A 15,249-nucleotide genomic window follows, 5' to 3' on the forward strand; every position below is an offset into this window, starting at 1 on the left:
AATTTTGTAAAAAACCAATTTATATGTATTTGTTTATAACAGTTTGTAGAAAGAGAAATCGTTATAATCAATCGTTAGGATTTCTTACAAAATCACTTAAACTGAAAAATAATGAAACTAAAATACTTTATATAAATATGTATTTGTCCTTGTGATGTCCTTTCCTTAATGTTTAATTATTATTTCGATAAAATTTTAATATCATTTAAAAATCTGTTATATTTAAGATTATTTTAATCTAAAGCTTAATTCTAATAGATTTTATAAAGATTTCCTTTTTTCCCTTAATAAAAACATTATAAATTTTAATTAATATTTGTATTTCATTTGGAGTGTGTGTGTGTGTGAGTGGATATTCATAGAAAAAGATTTCAACTACTATTTTGTACAATAATTTACTAGTTTAAATTCTTAAAACTTAAAAACTAAATTGAAACAAATTGAGAAAAAAAAGAAATAAATATTTAACAAAATTTAATTTAATTTAATACTATCATGAAGATAATGATAAACAAAATGAAGAAGGTAATGATGATGAAGTTGTATTGGCAGCACACAAATGGAAATATTGTTGCTGATAATGATGCTGATGATGATGTTGCTGATGACGTTGTAGTTGCTGATGTCGCTGTTGTTGTTGATAATAACTTTTAATTTGCCATAATTGTAAATTCTTCTGTATTAATATGAATATTAATGTTAAAATTATTAATTTTATTGTTAATATATTCAAATATGGGTGTTGTTGTTTCTGTTGTTGTAATAACGCTGTTGCTGAACTTTTCTGCATGGCGGCTGGACTTTCATCTAATTAACACACAATCATCACACAATAACCGAGCAATAATGACAGGAAAGGGCAGAGATAATAGCAGCGCAGCAACATTTTAATCAATATGTTTTATATGGCAAGTTGTTGTTTAAATGAAAATATTAGTAAAAAAAAAAACACAGTTAAATGAGTGTCAGTATTTAAAATTGCATTTGTTGTAGGATTAATATATATGAGTTTGCATGTGTGTGTAAGTGTTTATAGGTAAATTTTAATTAAAATAGTATTAATAAAATTTAGTCATGTATAACAGCTTTTGTAAGCAGATTTTATATGATTATGTAACAAATTTATATTTATTTATTTATTTTCCAACATATGAATATGGTTTTATGAAAATTATTATTTTTTATTTTTAATTTTATATTAAATTTTTAAGTGTTATTATTAACATAGTTATATTTACCATTTAAAACATTAACCACTACACTGGCTGCCTCCGCAGTGGTTGGCATACAGGTGTAATTCCCCGAATCGGCTAGTTGGGCATTTGATATGCGTAGTCTGTTTTTATGGGAAAATTAGAAAGAAGAGAGACAGAGAGAGAGAAATTTATTTGAGTTAATTCTACAAGTTGGTTGATAAAGAGATTTTTATAAAAATGTGTTTTTATGCAAAAAAAAAAAAAATGTATTAGAAAAGCTTTTTGAGAAAACAGCTTTTTTAGAAAAGCTTTTGAGAAAACTGTTTTTTATAAGAAAAGCTTTTTGAGAAAACTGCTTTTTATAAGAAAAGCTTTTTGAGAAAACAGCTTTTTTAGAAAAGTTTTTGAGAAAACTGCTTTTTATAAGAAGAGCTTTTTGAGAAAACTGCTTTTTATAATAAATGCTTTTTGCAAAAACTGCTTTTTATAAGAAAAGCTTTTTGAAAAAACAGCTTTTTATAAGAAAAGCTTTTTGAGAAAACTGCTTTTTTAGAAAAGCTTTTTGAGAAAACAGCTTTTTATAAGAAAAGCTTTTTGAGAAAACTGCTTTTTATTACAAAAGCTTTTTGAGAAAACAGCTTTTAGCTGAAAAAATTTTTTTGAAAAAAGCTTTTGTAGTAAAAGTAAAAAAAAATATTTGTTTAAAAATTAAAAAAGTTTGTTATAAAAAAACTTTTATTTGAAAAGCTTTTTGAGAAAACTGCTTTTTATAAGAAAATTTTTTTTTGAGAAAACAGCTTTTTATAAGAAAAGCTTTTTGAGAAAACTGCTTTTTATTACAAAAGCTTTTTGAGAAAACAGCTTTTAGCTGAAAAAGTTTTTTTGAAAAAAGCTTTTGTAGAAAAAGTAAAAAAAATATTTGTTTAAAAATTAAAAAAGTTTGTTATAAAAAAACTTTTATTTGAAAAGCTTTTTATTAAAAGAACTTTTTATTGAAAAAAGCTATTTGCTAGAAACAGTTTTTTGTAAAAACCGTTTTGTTCAAAAAAACATTTAAAAAAACCTTTGTTAGTGATTTAAGCTTTTTATGAAAAACTGTTTTCTTTATAATTAAAAAAAACTTTATTAAACCATTTAATTTAACATTAAAGAATAACAAAAATAAACTGCTTTAATCAGAAACGCATTAATTTTCACTCACTACCATAAAAAAAAAACAAAATTTCCTTTCAAAAAACACAAAAAAACTGCAACTTCCGACATTAAACTTCAACATCCTACTGTTAATCCTGGTTTATGAACAAACAAACGCACAAAAATACATGCGACTATAAACACATGTCCTTGTTTTCATAGAACACAGTTAATGTGAATGTCATGTCTTTATTTTTCCCAAAACCAACCTGCTTTGCAATTTATCTCCCAATTTCGATTCCATTGAAATACGTTGCATATCGATGGCTGCCTCATTGGGATGTACCACAAACGGTGTCAGTATGTATGGTCCACGATACCAATGTATTGGTCCAATATCATGAGCTGAGGAAGGTTGCTTTATATGGCATGTTAACGTTATGGCACTGCCGATTTTCACATACAAATCCGCTGGACCGGAAATTGATGCTTTGGCATCTGGTGGTGTCACTTTAACAGTGTAATAAATACAGGAAAAGCAGCAGCAGCATAGCAAAGAGAAAAACAGATAGATAAAATATAAAAAAAAAACAATTAATACAATCCCTGAAAACGTTATTACTTTTTATCGTTGTCAACAAAATCGCCAGAAAAAACAACGAACAGGATTTTGAATTTTAAAAAATACGAGTTAAAACAAAAATTGAAAATACAATTGCAACTTACCAATAACATTTAAACGGAAAGCCATTGACATCTTGGGTTCCGTATTAACTTGACACTCATAAATGCCACTATCACGTGGCTGTGCATATTTTATATGCAATGACCATTGTTTCCTATCCAAAGTGCGTGTGACCTTAAAATAATGATACAGCAGGTGTATTAGGATGGTATTGATGGATTTTGGAGTGATTTAAATAAATGTTTTATTTTAAAAAATATTAACACACAAACTATAGTTCAGACTACACTATAGACCATGCAATTTTCCATACTAATGGCCAATATACAATACAATACTAGTCTAGACTATTGTATATTCCATAGTCCAGGCTATAATACTGGCAGTAGACATTGTAGTCTAGACTATAGATCATTTTATAGTGAAGACTGTAGTTCTTTCCACTGTCAATCTTATAGATCATTGTATTGTAAAGACTATATGTCATTCTATAGTTTAGATAAAAGACCATTCTATAGTCCCTACTATAGATCATTCTATAGTCCAGACTATAGATCATTCTATAGTCCAAACTATAGATCATTCTATAGTCCAGACTATAGATCATTCTATAGTCCAGACTATAGATCATTCTATAGTCCAGACTATAGATCATTCTACTGTCCTCAGTATAGTCCAGAATATAGATCATTCTATAGTCAAGACTATTGACAATTCTATAGTCTAAACAATTCTATTGTCTAGACCATAGATCATTCTATATTCCATACTATAGACTATAACCACGACATAGATCATTCTATTGTCCTCACTATAGTCCAGACTATAGACCATTCTACAGTCAAGACCATCTACAATTCCATAGTCTAGACTATCGTCAATTCTATAGTCTAGACTATAGACAGTTCTAGTCTAGACTATAGGCAATTCTATAGTCCAGACTATAGACAATTCTATAGTCTAGACTATAGACAATTCTGTAGTCTTGATATAGACTATTCTATAGTCTAGATTATTGACTATTCTATAATCTAGACTATATACAATTCTATAGTCTAGACTATAGACAATTCTATAGCATAGACTATAGACAACTCCACAGTCCAGATTGTAGACCATTATATAGTCCAGAAAAGAGACCATTCTATAGTCCAGACTATAGACCATTCTATAGTCCAGACTATAGACCATTCTATAGTCCAGACTATAGACCATTCTATAGTTCAGACTATTCCAGACTAAAGACCATTCTGTAGTCCCTACTATAGATCATTCTATAGTCCAGGCAATTCCATTGTCAATCCTATAGATCATTTTATTGTAAAGGCTATATGTCATTCTATAGTCTAGACTAATGACCATTCTATAGTACGGACTTTAGATCATTCTATAGTCCAGACTATAGATCATTCTATAGTTCAGACTATAGATCATTCTATATTCCAAACTATAGATCATTCTATAGTCCACCCAATAAATCTTTCTATAGTCCAGACTATAGATCATTCTATTGTCGTCACTATAGTCCAGACTATAGACCATTACATAGTCAAGACTATCTACAATTCTATAGTCGAGACTATAGACAATTCTATTGTCTAGATTATAGACAATTCTACAGTCTAGAATATAGGCAGTTTTATAGTCTAGGCTATAGATCATTCTATAGTATAGACCATAGGCAATTCTATAGTATAGACTATAGACAATTTTATAGTCTAGACTATAGACAATTCTATACTCTAGACTATAACCTGGTATATAGTCTAGAATACAGACTATTCTATAGACAACTCCACAGTCCAAATTGTAGACCATTACATAGTGCAAACAATAGACCATTCTATAGTCCAGACTATAGATCATTATTTAGTCCATTCTTATTATATTCTTAAGTAGTTACTTAGTCACCCTAATAATATTTCCAAGAGTTTTTAAAATTAAAAGCACAAAAAAACTTTCCGTTTTTTGTTTGCAGTTATCATAAATACCTTAAATCTTTCATCAGAAGTGTATGTCAATATACCGGCTGTCAAAATGTGTAAATCTCTTTTGCGTATCCAGGATACCTGTGCACACATAAATCGTATTGTTGTTGTTGTTGTTGAAAAATGAGATGTTAAAGAAAACAAAAAAGAACAAAAAGACCATAATAGAAAGATTAAAAAAAGAAATCAAAGACTGCTAAAAGGTTAAAAGTAAGATTTATCTACGCCTTGGTACTTTTTAATAATGCTTTAATTAAAAAATCTACAAAAAAGTAAAATTGTTTGATGTTGTATTTTTTCTTAAAAAAAAGTAAAAAAACATCGCTGTCTCAATTGCTACAGCTTTAGAAATGACATTGACTTACTGATTTATCACCCAAGTTTTCCACACGACAATTTATGGCTGCTATTTGTCCAGCGCGTGCTGTAATATTACGCGGCATGGACAAATCAAAATATGGTTGAGGAACTTTTGGAAATGGTTTTTCATTTGACGACCCCTCTTCGCCCGACATGTCTGCATGCTGTAGCTTTGTTGCATCTTTTAGTGTATGCAGTCTATTGTGGTGGCTATTCAATGAATTGTAATTTATGTCGATGATATTGTTATTGTGCTCGTTGTTATCCTTATGGCTGTTGCTGGACGCACCGCCCTTACTGTTCGTTGTGGAGTAGGGATTCTTCATTTTGTGTGAAGTAAATTCGATGGGTTGCTGCTGTGACTGCTGTTGATCCATTGACACTGTAATAAAAGATAAAAAGTAAAATAAAATTTGCTACAATTGCTGATAATACTTATTTATAGTTAAGGGTCTTTTCTACTTTGTTTCTCTTTGACACCACAGTAAAAGTGACATAGATAGAAAGTGACAAATTTAAAACGTATTTAAAAGAAGTTTTAAAAATATTCATCTTAGTATAAACCTAAAACGTATACGCAACACCAATTGATTTGTTAATTAATTATAACGTATACGTCTACTTTTACTGCACAGTATTTGGAAAAATGTGACACCTGATAACATCTTAGTCAAAACAGAAGACCGTTTTACAAATGCAAATAATATAAAGACCGTTTTAAATCGCCATTCATTTCTCATCCTCTTCTACTTCTACTTCCATAATCCCATTCATATTATGTTTTAAATATCCCTGGGGTGAAATCTTCTTGTTCCGAAATAACCATTTGATAATTGTGTCTGTTTGTTATTTTATCATACTCGAAATTTGTAATTTAAATAAATAATGAAATATTCCTAGTATTTTTTTCCTTTTAAATTTTATTTAAAATAGCAATTTTAGGTCGGTTTGTGTATAGGCATGTCTGTGCAAAAAATGTTAATTATAATTAAATTAGCTCTTGTTTTTTGGTACTACAATCCTAGGTAATCTTGATGTAATGAGTTTTAACTATATTAAAAGAAAAAAGTCCAAACAAAATGAACAAAGACATATGATACCACCAGCAAACATGGGATAACTTACCGAAATATTCAAAATAATTTAACACTGACCACACTATTATGAGAGGAATACATTGATTCGTTAGAGAATTTGCAACAGATTTGAAGGTAAACTAGAACACAGGTAAGACTATAGACTGAGACTATAGACTAGACTCGACTATAGACTAGGACTATAGACTAGACTATAGACTAGACTATAGACTAGACTACTAGACTAGATACTAGACTATAGACTACTAGACTAGACTATAGACTAGACTATAGACTAGACTATGACCTAGACTATAGGCTAGACTATAGACTAGACTATAGACTAGACTATAGACTAGACTATAGACTCCTAGCGACTATAGACTAGACTATAGACTAGTACTTTAGACTAGGACTATAGACTAGACTATAGACTAGATCTAGACCACTATAGATACTATAGACTGACATAGACTAGACTATAGACTAGGACGATATAGACTATAGACTATAGACTAGACTATAGACTAGACTATAGACTAGACTATAGACTAGACTATGACTAGACTATAGACTAGACTATAGACTAGACTATAGACTAGACTATAGACTTAGACTATAGACTAGACTATAGACTAGACTATAGACTAGACGATAGACTAGACTACTATAGACTATAGACTAGACTATAACTAGACTATAGACTAGACTATAGACTAGACTATAGACTAGACTATAGACTAGACTATAGACTAGACTATAGACTAGACTATAGACTAGACTATAGACTAGACTATAGACTAGACTATAGACTATACTATAGACTAGACTATAGACTAACTAGAGACTAGACTATAGACTAGACTATAGACTAAGACCTATAGAACTAGACTATAGACTAGACTATAGACTAGACTATAGACTAGACTATAGACTAGACTATAGACTAGACTATAGACTAGACTATAGACTAGACTATAGACTAACTATAGACTAGACTATAGACTAGACTATAGACTAGACTATAGACTAGACTATAGACTAGACTATAGACTAGACTATAGACTAGAACTATAGACTAGACCTATAGACTAGACTATAGACTAGACTATAGACTAGACTATAGACTAGACTATAGACTAGACTATAGACTAGACTATAGACTAGACTATAGACTAGACTATAGACTAGACTATAGACTAGACTATAGACTAGACTATAGACTAGACTATAGACTAGACTATAGACTAGACTATAGACTAGACTATAGACTAGATAGACTAGACTATAGACTAGACTATAGACTAGACTATAGACTAGACTATAGACTAGACTATAGACTAGACTATACTAGACTATAGACTAGACTATAGACTAGACTATAGACTAGACTATAGACTAGACTATAGACTAGACTATAGACTAGACTATAGACTAGACTATAGACTAGACTATACTAGACTATAGACTAGACTATAGACTAGACTATAGACTAGACTATAGACTAGACTATAGACTAGACTATAGACTAGACTATAGACTAGACTATAGACTAGACTATAGACTAGACTATAGACTAGACTATAGACTAGACTATAGACTAGACTATAGACTAGACTATAGACTAGACTATAGACTAGACTATAGACTAGACTATAGACTAGACTATAGACTAGACTATAGACTAGACTATAGACTAGACTATAGACTAGACTATAGACTAGACTATAGACTAGACTATAGACTAGACTATAGACTAGACTATAGACTAGACTATAGACTAGACTATAGACTAGACTATAGACTAGACTATAGACTAGACTATAGACTAGACTATAGACTAGATAGACTAGACTATAGACTAGACTATAGACTAGACTATAGACTAGACTATAGACTAGACTATAGACTAGACTATAGACTAGACTATAGACTAGACTATAGATTAGACTATAGACTAGACTATAGACTAGACTATAGACTAGACTATAGACTAGACTATAGACTAGACTATAGACTAGACTATAGACTAGACTATAGACTAGACTATAGACTAGACTATAGACTAGACTATAGACTAGACTATAGACTAGACTATAGACTAGTATATACTCTAGTCTATAGTCTATAGTCTAGTCTATAGACTAGACTATAGACTAGACTATAGACTAGACTATAGACTAGACTATAGACTAGACTATAGACTAGACTATAGACTAGACTATAGACTAGACTATAGACTAGACTATAGACTAGACTATAGACTAGACTATAGACTAGACTATAGACTAGACTATAGACTAGACTATAGACTAGACTATAGACTAGACTATAGACTAGACTATAGACTAGACTATAGACTAGAATATAGACTAGACTATAGACTAGACTATAGACTAGACTATAGACTAGACTATAGACTAGACTATAGACTAGACTATAGACTAGACTATAGACTAGACTATAGACTAGACTATAGACTAGACTATAGACTACTATATACTAGACTATAGACTAGACTATAGACTAGACTATAGACTAGACTATAGACTAGACTATAGAGACTATAGACTAGACTATAGACTAGACTATAGACTAGACTATAGACTAGACTATAGACTAGACTATAGACTAGACTATAGACTAGACTATAGACTAGACTATAGACTAGACTATAGACTAGACTATAGACTAGACTATAGACTAGACTATAGACTAGACTATAGACTAGACTATAGACTAGACTATAGACTAGACTTAGACTAGACTATAGACTAGACTATAGACTAGACTATAGACTAGACTATAGACTAGACTATAGACTAGACTATAGACTAGACTATAGACTAGACTATAGACTAGACTATAGACTAGACTATAGACTAGACTATAGACTAGACTATAGACTAGACTATAGACTAGACTATAGACTAGACTATAGACTAGACTATAGACTAGACTATAGACTAGACTATAGACTAGACTATAGATAGACTATAGACTAGACTATAGACTAGACTATAGACTAGACTATAGATTAGACTAACTAGACTATAGACTAGACTATAGACTAGACTATAGACTAGACTATAGACTAGACTATAGACTAGACTATAGACTAGACTATAGACTAGACTATAGACTAGACTATGACTAGACTATAGACTAGACTATAGACTAGACTATAGACTAGACTATAGACTAGACTATAGACTAGACTATACTAGACTATAGACTAGACTATAGACTAGACTATAGACTAGACTATAGACTAGACTATAGACTAGACTATAGACTAGACTATAGACTAGACTATAGACTAGACTATAGACTAGACTATAGACTAGACTATAGACTAGACTATAGACTAGACTATAGACTAGACTATAGACTAGACTATAGACTAGACTAGACTAGACTATAGACTAGACTATAGACTAGACTATAGACTAGACTATAGACTAGACTATAGACTAGACTATAGACTAGACTATAGACTAGACTATAGACTAGACTATAGACTAGACTATAGACTAGACTATAGACTAGACTATAGACTAGACTATAGACTAGACTATAGACTAGACTATAGACTAGACTATAGACTAGACTATAGACTAGACTATAGACTAGACTATAGACTAGACTATAGACTAGACTATAGACTAGACTATAGACTAGACTATAGACTAGACTAGACTAGACTATAGACTAGACTATAGACTAGACTATAGACTAGACTATAGACTAGACTATAGACTAGACTATAGACTAGACTATAGACTAGACTATAGACTAGACTATAGACTAGACTATAGACTAGACTATAGACTAGACTATAGACTAGACTATAGACTAGACTATAGACTAGACTATAGACTAGACTATAGACTAGACTATAGACTAGACTATAGACTAGACTATAGACTAGACTATAGACTAGACTAGACGATAGACTAGAGTGTAGACTAGACTATAGACTATAGTTAAAGTTGAGGCCCTATGTTCCTAATAAGAATAACAAGAATTTATATATAGACTATAGTCTAGTCTACCTGTACCAACTCTCTCATGTGCAGAAATACCTGATATGACCACCATTTCGCTACAGTTCATTATAACCAGAAACACGAAATACCAAAATAATGACAACATTTATTTAAATTCTTAATAAAGGGGTGACTGGTAAATACCTTCGAAAGGCCTAAAAGGATAAACATTTAACTGAAAGTTTAAATTTGGGATTTTAAGTAACTTTAAGCTATAACAGAGAAATCATTTTAAACCTTTAAAAATGTTAAGTAAATTCCCTTTAAAAAACATTCATTATCTGTTTTTATGTTTTGTTAAATTTATTGAATTTCAAATTTTTGGAAAACAAACAGAAAGTGATGTAAATTGATGTTTAGCCCTTGAAATGAAACGAAATGTCGCATTAATACCAGAACATACAGAGAAAGGAAAACGTGAAAGATGCTTATTACCCCGAAAAATACTAAATAAGTCCTTTTTTTGTTTAACATTTTGTGAGACAATCTATATGGTGAATTGTTCTCATACACACACAAACAGCAAATATTGCATGTATTTTCTGGAAGGTACTTATTAAGGTTTTACGAGTATTGGCGCATGTTTTGTCTATCATTATTAAAAGATACAGTGAAAGAAATTGTTGTATGTAAAACGAAACAATAAACATTTTTAGGCTCATTTAGTTTGTTAACAAATTTTCCAAGTGTTCAGTTTAGCATTCATCAATTTACTGCTTTTAGTTTTTTAAATCTAAATTATATTTTTTACAGCACGAAAGAGAAAAGGAAAGACGATTAAACTTAAAAATAACAAATATTTATTAGAAACTATAAACACAAAAAATTGGCAAACAATTTTATTACATTTACTTTTAATAACTAATAGTTTTTTTCTGTGCCATTGGCCATTAAATATTTATTAGCTCATTTCTTAAATAAATATTTGATAAAGAAAACTTTAACACTTATAAACCCACACACACACACTCTCATCTGAATACATCTACAAAAAAATACACACAATATATGTGATTTTTTTATATTGAATGTGTGTTATAGGGATATCGACCAGATGAATGAATCAATCAATCATGTTTTTATTACATTCCACCCGTATATTTAATACAAACATTTGTTCAATTTCAAAAAGGATTTTATTTCGATATTTCTTGTTTTTCTACTCTTTTCTGAACAATGACATTTTATAAATTTTATATTTCAGCAAACATTTCCTTATGGCTGGCTGGTTGTTAGTTAAACTTTGCTTTATAAACTCATATGTCAAATAAACCCCTTTCCTCTTTTTCAACTGGTTTCTCTGCTACTACGGGTTTTTCTTTTAGATTTTGTTTTTCAACTGAATTTTGGTTACTTTTCTTAACTTTTAATACATTTATCAAATGCATACAAACAATGTCTTAAACATATTTTCCTACACATAGATAGACAGACAGACAGTCAAATAGACAAACTTTTTAACTTTGACAAGTGTTTGAATGGTGATAATCCTTTTTTAATAATTTAAATGTGTGTCTGTATGTCTGTATTAATAATTAATGTTTGTATGTGTAAAAGTGTACATACATGTGTTAGTGTTATGACCTTTATTAATTTTAAAACTTTTAAAGTTTTTGTAACAAAATTTATTTATTTAACTTGAGCATACAATTTTTATGCTGTTTAACTTTTTTATTTATTTCAGCATTTTCCTGAACACTTAAGCCAATATAGTCTTAATAAAGCTTAACGTTTGCAGTTTCTATAAAATTGGTATAATAAAGTGTACATGTGTAGTGAAGAAATTTTGGCTTTAACTGCTGAGTTTATCTATAATAATTTATTCTAGGGGATAAACATAAAATATATTTATTTAAGTATATTTCCACAAGGGTTATTTATAATTTACTTATTTGTTGTTATAGAGAATTTTTAAGTGTTAAGTTTATACACTTGGTCAGAGTTAAGTTTAACGGATATATGGAAGATATTTATATGGTCTACTCAATTTGAGTCTAGTCTATATTGTGCCTAAACACTAGTCTTTAGTCGAGTCCATAACCGAGTCTATAGCGAAGTATATGATAGAGTCAATAGTCGAGTTGATAGTCGAGACAATAGTCTAGTCTATAGTCTAGTCTAGAGTCTAGTCGAGAGTCTAGTCTAGAGTCTAGTCTAGAGTCTAGTCTATAGTCTAGTCTAGAGTCTAGTCTAGAGTCTAGTCTATAGTCTAGTCTATAGTCTAGTCTATAGCCAAGTCTATAATCTAGTCTATAGTCTAGTCTATAGTCTAGTCTATAGTCTAGTCTATAGTCTAGTCTATAGTCTAGTCTATAGTCTAGTCTATAGTCTAGTCTATAGTCTAGTCTATAGTCTAGTCTATAGTCTAGTCTATAGTCTAGTCTATAGTCTAGTCTATAGTCTAGTCTATAGTCTAGTCTATAGTCTAGTCTATAGTCTAGTCTATAGTCTAGTCTAGTCTATAGTCTAGTCTATAGTCTAGTCTATAGTCTAGTCTATAGTCTAGTCTATAGTCTAGTCTATAGTCTAGTCTATAGTCTAGTCTATAGTCTAGTCTATAGTCTAGTCTATAGTCTAGTCTATAGTCTAGTCTATAGTCTAGTCTATAGTCTAGTCTATAGTCTAGTCTATAGTCTAGTCTATAGTCTAGTCTATAGTCTAGTATAGTCTAGTCTATAGTCTAGTCTATAGTCTAGTCTATAGTCTAGTCTATAGTCTAGTCTATAGTCTAGTCTATAGTCTAGTCTATAGTCTAGTCTATAGTCTAGTCTATAGTCTAGTCTATAGTCTAGTCTATAGTCTAGTCTATAGTCTAGTCTATAGTCTAGTCTATAGTCTAGTCTATAGTCTAGTCTATAGTCTAGTCTATAGTCTAGTCTATAGTCTAGTCTATAGTCTAGTCTATAGTCTAGTCTATAGTCTAGTCTATAGTCTAGTCTATAGTCTAGTCTATAGTCTAGTCTATAGTCTAGTCTATAGTCTAGTCTATAGTCTAGTCTATAGTCTAGTCTATAGTCTAGTCTATAGTCTAGTCTATAGTCTAGTCTATAGTCTAGTCTATAGTCTAGTCTATAGTCTAGTCTATAGTCTAGTCTATAGTCTAGTCTATAGTCTAGTCTATAGTCTAGTCTATAGTCTAGTAGTAGTAGTAATCATTCCGATTTGCAACCTCTCTGTATACGAGCCTTAATACAGATTTGTTAATAAATAATTGATATGTAAACTTAGCTGTGATTAGCAAGAAAAGTATAATTTTTACTGTGAAATTTGTTTAAAACTTTGACCTCATGTCCATTTTATTTTTACACAATTAAATAGAAAAAATTAATTGTAATTAAAGGAGACAATAAACAATAGATTTCTGTTGTAATTGACGTTCAATTAGTATTTATTTCATTGTTTCTTTTTCACACAAATTAAACTCACTTTTAATGCAGTAGACTGATCTCTAGTCATAAGAAGACAATACAATACTTTAAGTAGTACAGTGTGTGTTTTAATAAGTAATTACCCAGTTGTTTTAAATGGGACACATATTGATCACATGACAGGGAAGTAGAAGTAACGGAAATAACCGTTGCGATTGTTGGTAACTTGTTTTATGAATTGCAGGGTCCGTTGTTTGTAAATTATATATCTTATTGTTATCGTAAACTAATCTGCAGTCATTTGAGGGTCATTGCATTTGCTACCACAGGATTTGTGATTTAATATTCATATTTGTTGTTATTGTATTTGCCACATTATAAATAAATAATTCACAGACATTTAGTATAATTCAGTTGTTGTTCTTGTTGTTGGGTTTGAGGTTTTTGTTTAGTATTAAAATGTTGTTGTCATTATTGAGACTTTGTCAGGCATTAGTCTGGTATCTTTATAAATACATTCAGACACCAGTGTCACCATAAACGCTTTAAGAATTAATATTCGGTTATTTTTTCTATAGCTGACAGCAAAAATATTTTGTTTCTTTCGTGTCTGCAGCTTAAAAATAATATTTCATTTGAAATGAAAAAAAAGTAAAGTCCTTGTTGCATTGTAACAGTATTTACATACAATTTGTATTTCTTTGTAAAGGACATAAACCTCAAAATTCAATTAAATACAAAAATATCAAGAACGCATACAACAAACACAAAGAAATATTTTGGTATTAAAGATTTTGGAAACCAAAAAAAAAAAAAATATATCACCAAAAATGTGGATATCATCTATAACACAGTTATACGTATTGAAATCGTTTTATTTCATTTGTATCAAAAATGAATTCAATTTTATTAAAATACAGATTTAATTTCTCTATCAGTGTGTGTGTTTGTTTATGGTATTTGTGTGTAACTTTTCTTTGTGTTGAAAATTGTTCATTTTACTTTTTATTTTGATTTTCTCTTTTAGTTATAAAATATAACGAAAAAAGAACAACAACATTAAAGCTTTCTGATACCTGTCGGGAGTGTCTGAATGTCTGCCTTTAAGTCAATTGAAATTGATGTCTAGTACTCTCACTTTGACTTTTCAAGCGTGTTTAAGTTTTCGCAATAAACCCAAGCCAAAACATTGTACTTGACATTTTAGTTAGTGCAAAAAAAAACAGAGAAATACTTGCAACCAAGCAAGAAGAGTGTTCCAAAAATTCATATTTAGAGATGGACATTCTGAGATAGAGGTGGTTAGGTGTGGGTGAAAAATTTTATGCTTAAGAGTGTTTAAAAGTGACTGAGTAGTTGTAAATTATCTTTAAACATCTAGATGCTTAAGATT

General features: G+C 30.1%; 1 protein-coding gene across 1 annotated transcript; it reads right to left on the bottom strand.

Annotated features, from left to right (window-relative positions):
* Positions 1–221: 221 nt before the first annotated feature.
* LOC119614504 lies at positions 222–5,740 on the bottom strand. The gene is made up of 6 exons (XM_037970623.1): positions 5,369–5,740; positions 5,007–5,084; positions 3,057–3,189; positions 2,600–2,840; positions 1,239–1,336; positions 222–807 (listed from the first exon to the last, which is right to left on the bottom strand). Exons 1-6 carry the CDS (start codon positions 5,738–5,740, stop codon positions 494–496), a joined length of 1,236 nt encoding a protein of 411 aa, XP_037826551.1. The 3' UTR covers positions 222–493.
* Between the last annotated feature and the right edge of the window lie 9,509 nt (positions 5,741–15,249).

The sequence above is a fragment of the Lucilia sericata genome, unplaced genomic scaffold (assembly GCF_015586225.1).
Source record: "Lucilia sericata isolate MDLA Ls3-8-SP2 unplaced genomic scaffold, ASM1558622v1 Contig002987F_arrow, whole genome shotgun sequence".
Lineage (NCBI taxonomy): Eukaryota > Metazoa > Arthropoda > Insecta > Diptera > Calliphoridae > Lucilia > Lucilia sericata.